This window comes from Solanum stenotomum, chromosome 8, assembly GCF_019186545.1.
Source record: "Solanum stenotomum isolate F172 chromosome 8, ASM1918654v1, whole genome shotgun sequence".
NCBI classification, from domain to species: domain Eukaryota; kingdom Viridiplantae; phylum Streptophyta; class Magnoliopsida; order Solanales; family Solanaceae; genus Solanum; species Solanum stenotomum.
This window is the reverse complement of record NC_064289.1, coordinates 1,995,483-2,001,728: the sequence shown is the minus strand read 5'-3', so window position 1 is coordinate 2,001,728 and position 6,246 is coordinate 1,995,483. Positions and strand designations below refer to the sequence as shown.

Genomic DNA, 6,246 nt, shown 5'->3' with positions numbered 1-6,246 from the left:
CAAACTAGTTCGATGTATATATGGAAAAGTGTTAAATGGATGGATTGAATTATTTAATTCAAATTAACTTAATTTTAGATTGACTGATTTAATTTGCTTGCTCAAATTTAACCGCCATGAAAATATGTCTAGTTCAATCCAAATCATCTAAAGTTGATTGAGTTAGATGAGTTATCATGCTCATTTACACAATTAAGAAAAAATAATTTATTTACTTTTTAGATTTTTCCTTATTTACGTATCCTTAAAGAAGTTTTAAAATTACTCTAGTTTTATTAAAGAAAATTTAGGGGTAGGAGAAGAGGATTACAAGGTGGAGAATCAAACCCTGATCAACAAAGTAAAGGTGTAGAAGTCAACTAACTAAGTTACTAAAATTCCGATCGATCGATCTCCTTTTCTTCACTTTTTTTCTTGAGTTGGCTACTAATCAAGGGTTAGTTTCTTACCAAGTGTGTGCTTGTTATTATGCATCCAAACCTTGAATACATGTCTTTTGATGCCAATCTCATTACACAATTGTTGAACAACTCCCTCATCATGCCTTTGAAGCTTCCACCCTAATTTCTCAGCCAATGTCAACATTTTGTCCTTGTGTTCTTGGCTAAATTTGGTTCGTAATCTCTTCTTTAGTAATGTACCATTAATGTTGTTATTAGGGCTACACATTTCTAATAATTCTTGATCCTCCCGGAATCCACCACCTGTTTAATTTTGAGAGAAGGTAGAGTAGAAGTCAGAGAAATTAATTAATAAGTATATATTATCCTGTCTTAATTTATATGAATTAATTTGACGAGTATGAGAATCAAAATGCTTAATATATAGTGTTTTAAGAAAAACTAATTAGTACATTTTTACAAATCACAAGAAAAATATTATAGATTAACATAACTAGTAATTCAAAACCTTTTATAAAAGGATTGAGAAAATTGAATTTAAAGAAAAAAGTTGTTTGACGACCTAAATAATAATACGGAAAAGGGCCTAAAATACCCCTGAACTATTGGAAATGGTATAAAATTACTCTCTGTCCACCTATTGGCCTCAAAATACCCTTAACATGTAGCTACCTTTAGGTCCTATATTAACCTTATTTTTAACGGACCCCAATTTAAACCTAATTAATAAATTAATTAATGACGTGGCATTTATATATTGGTCATCCTATAATTAATCTAAACTAATTTAAAAATCCACCCATTCCCAAATCAAATCGACCCGCCCCAAATTTATTTAACCCATCTGTCCTTTCCCGTTTGAGTTCTCACGAAAATTATAGCATCTTCATTATATCAATGTAGCTACGTGATTTTTGCAGCTTCGAAACATTATCTAGATCATCAATATCATCGTAATTAAAAGCCAAAAATAAAAATCATCGTAATAACGATTTTCCGTGAACATCACGTGTATTATTATCGGATAATTCATCTAATTCCTCCAAATCTACGAAGAATGAATCAATCAGAGTTGCCATTATGCGATTTATATTACTTTTGCTGCAAATTAAATAATATTGATTAACAATCTGCTCCGATAATCACTCAAAATCTGCAAGCAACTTAACCACTAAATGCTATAGATTAAAAATGGCTAAAAATCTGAGATTTTGGTACGCATTGTGCCTCCACTCTTGAAATTCACTAAAAGAAAAGGACTAACACCAAGTCAGTTAATCTACAATAAAAATTCAGTATAAACCTTGACATAAAATATACCAAACAATTCAGAAAAGTTGAGCAGTGTTTCTTCCTCCAGATTTGGGTTATGGAATTGAAATGGCCAAATGAAAGTGAAGTGTTTGATGATATGTTCGCCGGATGCTTCTACCAAAGTTGTAAAATTCTCATTTTTCTGTCACACGTACGCAAGTGGCCGGTGCAAGACGAGCCATGATCGTCAAGTGTGGGGACTTTTTAATTGGAATTTAATTTGGGAATGGGTGGAGTTTTAAATTAGTTTAGATTAATTATAGGATGACCAATATATGAATGACACGTCATTAATTAATTTATTAATTAGGTTTAAATTGGGGTCCGTTAAAAACAAGGTTAATATAGGACCTAAAGGTAGCTACATGTTAAGGGTATTTTGAGGCCAATAGGTAGACGGAGGGTAAGTTTGTACCATTTCCAATAGTTCAGGGGTATTTTAGGTCCTTTTCCGCATAATATCTTCATGTAGAGGGGGACAAAAAGAGCATATTAACTTTGAGATTTAAGTTGAAAGTTTTTTTTAAAAAAAAAAAAAAAGATAATCTATATAACTGATTAATATTTCCTTTAGTACAAATTTATGTGACAGATTTACCTTAATAAAGAAAAGAAGTTTTTTAAAACTCCCCTTAAACGACCCACATACATTTTTGCGACTATAATTACATCATCTTATTAAAAGAAAAAATACGAAATAAATTGGACAAATTAAGAAAGTATATCATTTCGATAAAGTTATTACTAATAATTAACGTATCATATAAAATTACGTGTTGACACTTTCACCTTGATCAAGTCACGCTGGAGGGTAAGTGAGAACACTATTACCTGTACCTTCAGAAGTTAGCGGTAACGCTAGAGGTCTCTGCCGCGGCATAATATATGGGAAGTACCCACATGGGTGGTGGTGGTGGTGGACGGTCTCTTTACGGTGGCAATTGCAGGCGGCGCATTTGAAGACGTCGACGGTACCATCTTCACCGGAAGGCATGAATTCGCCGCAGCCGTCAACGGTGTGGCCGCCGATACCGGCGGCGTGGTTCTTGAGACACTCTTTGTACTTTGACATACTAAGCTAAAATGTTTTTTTTTTAATATCACATAATAAAATATGTGTGTAATTAAATATCTTTTTGTTTCAATGAAAATGTACGTAGCAAGATTGAGTGTTTTAGATAATATTTGGTTGAGGTTGAAAAGGAAAAAGAATATTTAAAGTTAAAGTTGAATATCTTAAAGGTTTGAAAACGCATTTGGTCATGATTCTCACTTGTATCATCACCTACCTACACTTTGTTTGTTTGTTTCTATTGTTATACACGGTTTAAAATAAGACATAATATAAAGATCCAAACTTTTAAAATTCATATTTAGATATATCAATTCGTCTCCGTGGTATTTTGTAGACAATTTGATGCTGAAAGGGTTGAGTTCAATTAATCTCATTAGGCGCAATAGTTTTTTCATCTTTTTTTTAGGGCCCAGATTTTCAAACAAATAAAAAGGCCTCATTGGTTCAATGTGAAGCTTTATCCTTTTTATTTTTCATTATTTTCTTTTTATGCTATTTTTTTTTTTTTCAATTTGTCTTTGTTTAAATTTACTAGCCACATTCTTTGTAAATTTTTCTTTTAGATTCTTCTTATTTATATTTTTCATTTTGTTTCTACATAGTTCTCTTTATGTGTACTAAGTTGAAGAAACGATAAATTTTTATTAAATTTTAAATTGAGTTAGAAAAAATATTTATATATAATAAAGTAAATTAAATTTAACCGAACGAAGAAATATTAAAATTGTGAATAGTTTTTTAAATAAAATCTATTTAATTTAATTTTTTTTCTTTAATTTCATTGTATTTTTTTTCAATTTTATTCTAAGGAGATGAAAATTAAACTAATCTTATTTGATTTATTGATCATTTGTTTTTTACAAATGACTAACCTAGTAAATTAAATTAATTGAACTAAAAAATAAGATGATGTCATTTATTTATTTTCTAAATATGTCAATTTTTACCACTTTAAAAAATCTTGGTGATTTTTATAGTAACATAGATTGAAAGGGCACACGAATTTGAAAAAAAAAAATCGATGGAGCAGGGTAAAAGGTAAGAAGAACATAAACGCGGCATAACAAGACAAGTTAAATTTAGCGAGTTAAGATTAATATTTTTCTTTCCCATCTCATGTATTTATTACTTTATACTTCGAACCCCCTTAGCGAACATCCTGGCTCCGCCAGAACCGTGCTGCATTGCGTCGAGTTGAAGGTCAAGACTCGGTAGGAGGGCCTCTTTCTGATTAGGTTTAGATGTAAGAATTATTATTAATTATTTCTTACATATGGCCCAAGTTTACTTGTTACCCAAGTAATACCATAAATAATATTTAATAAGGAGTAGATCTCGCCCGTACATTGATTACTTGATGGACGTACTAGATTAAGTCATAACCTCTATAAATTGCTCCTCCCTCCACCCATTAGGGTTATCACATATTCTCTACAATAATTCCATCGCTGACGGTTGTGGTAACATAAAGTTAGGGCAAGGAGGTAGAAATCAATTTACGACTAACCCTTTTGCTTCTCTCTGTGATGATGTCTTCCGCATTAGGCATGTGCCCCTAACAATCTCTATGTAAAGATTATCGTGTTCAAGATCCTGAAAGTATCTAATCTTACATTAGAGAGACCGAGGCATATACTGGACGTATAGTATTTTTTATGTAGTTTCAAAATATTACTCCCTCCGTCCCTATTTACTTGTCCATATTTCCTTTTTTAGTTGTCCCTATTTAGTTGTCCATTTTGACAAATCAAGAAAGAACAACAAATTTTTTCCTATTATACCCTTATTGAAAATTGTAAAAGTGTATGTTGTTTCCCTCCAATTTATTTCACTTGAATTCAAATAAGTGGTTGTAATTTTGAAGTGAAAAGTTGTCATAAGGGTAAAATTGTAACTTCACTGTGCTAATCATTGTTGCCTTAATCTGTGTGTCATTTCTAAAGTGGACAACTAAAAAGGGACGGAGGGAGTAAGAAAATAGTGAGTTTATCATTTTATTTCTATTAATTAATAGGGTTCCAAGTATATTTATTTACTATATTTTTCAAAGATATTAACTCAATGTAAATAATTGAGGGTATAATAAGAAGAAAAAAATTGCACTTTTTTTATTTTTCAAAAATTCCTAGTAAAAGTAGAAATCAAATTAGAAAATATTCAACTAGTAAAAGTGAACGGATGGAGTATACAAGGAGATAGCTCCCCATTTTAAGCATAAACTCTAACAACATCTTTTAAAAGTTAATTTTAATATATTTAACATATTTTTAATGCATGATCATAATTTAATTTGATTTTTTATTTTTTATTTTTAAAATTGCGTGTCAACTTAAAATTAAACAAACAAATCAAAACGAAACGAGTAAATACATGCAGACAGATGCAAATGCAAAGAAAAAAAAAAATATTTTGTTATGTCAGTACTACTACGAATTGCTGTAATAGGTACTGTGTAATATTCATACTCCGTTACAGTAGTTTTCCTTGCCAAAATAACAAGAAACAACTGATAAAGTTAGTCACTTAAATATTTATGATTTATTTTAAATTATAATTTTTAAATGTTTTTTCTTCTTTCTTAAATCCAACGTCACGTCAAATTACATTATATAGAAACAGGGAGAATAATAATGGTTGGGAGTATGTGAGGACTACAAAAAGCTAAGTTGTTCGGACTTTTCATTTTTGGAGTCTCACCCCATGTTAACAAGACATGGGTGTGGGGTGGGATTTGTGTCCGATTCGGTCAATCAATTTTGGGTACTTTGATCAAAATCAATGGAGAAAGTCCGGACAATTTTAATAATCTATACAAAAGCTAAGATATAATTGAAGATAATGAAATACCAATTATATAGAAATTTCTATCACTCATTTTCCTTTAATCTCCTACCAGGATTCTCGTCAAGTTCTCCACAAAATATCTCATAATTTAGATTTTATAACTCTATATTTAGATATTTTAATTATTTTTAGGTGAATTCCCGCACCAATATTCATGCATGGATTTATATTCCCAAATCTTAAAATTTAGATCATGAAGAATATCCGCACCCATATTGTATGCCCACACAAAGTCCGAGCAACTTAGACAAAGTACCACAAACTGTGCTTAGGGTTATGAATGACTTCCATTACATGCATAGTAGGTTTTGGCCCCATTTTTTGTAATCTAAAAAGTTAAAGAAAGAATCAATTCAGTGCTAAAAATAGGGTAACTGTATGAAATGATTCAATTCATGCTTCCACACTTATAGTACAAAACATTGACTCTTTGCCTTTTCTCAACACATTCTTGGAAACATACTTGGTAGTTTTTCAAACCTTTCACCGCCAGAGGTGGATCATGAATTTCAAGAATATAGTGCATTATTAAAGACACGAGAAAAAAAAGAGAGTATTGAATGGGAACCAATTCTTGTTTCTTTAGATAAATAAATCAAACATTATTTCAAC

General features: G+C 30.7%; 1 protein-coding gene across 1 annotated transcript; it reads right to left on the bottom strand.

Moving 5' to 3' along the window:
* Nucleotides 1-392: 392 nt before the first annotated feature.
* Nucleotides 393-2,787, bottom strand: LOC125874195 (zinc-finger homeodomain protein 1-like). Its single transcript, XM_049555039.1, has 2 exons — nucleotides 2,553-2,787; nucleotides 393-704 (listed from the first exon to the last, which is right to left on the bottom strand). The coding sequence occupies exons 1-2, from the start codon at nucleotides 2,785-2,787 to the stop codon at nucleotides 427-429; spliced, it is 513 nt and encodes a 170-aa protein (XP_049410996.1). The 3' UTR covers nucleotides 393-426.
* Nucleotides 2,788-6,246: the final 3,459 nt, after the last annotated feature.

Excerpts from the sequence above, each read along its gene's own strand:
- LOC125874195 (XM_049555039.1), bottom strand. The coding sequence starts at position 2,787 with ATGTCAAAGTACAAAGAGTGTCTCAAGAACCACGCCGCCGGTATCGGC. Across the intron at positions 705-2,552 it reads GTTACCGCTAACTTCTGAAG|GTGGTGGATTCCGGGAGGAT; the intron begins GTACAGGTAATA and ends AAAATTAAACAG.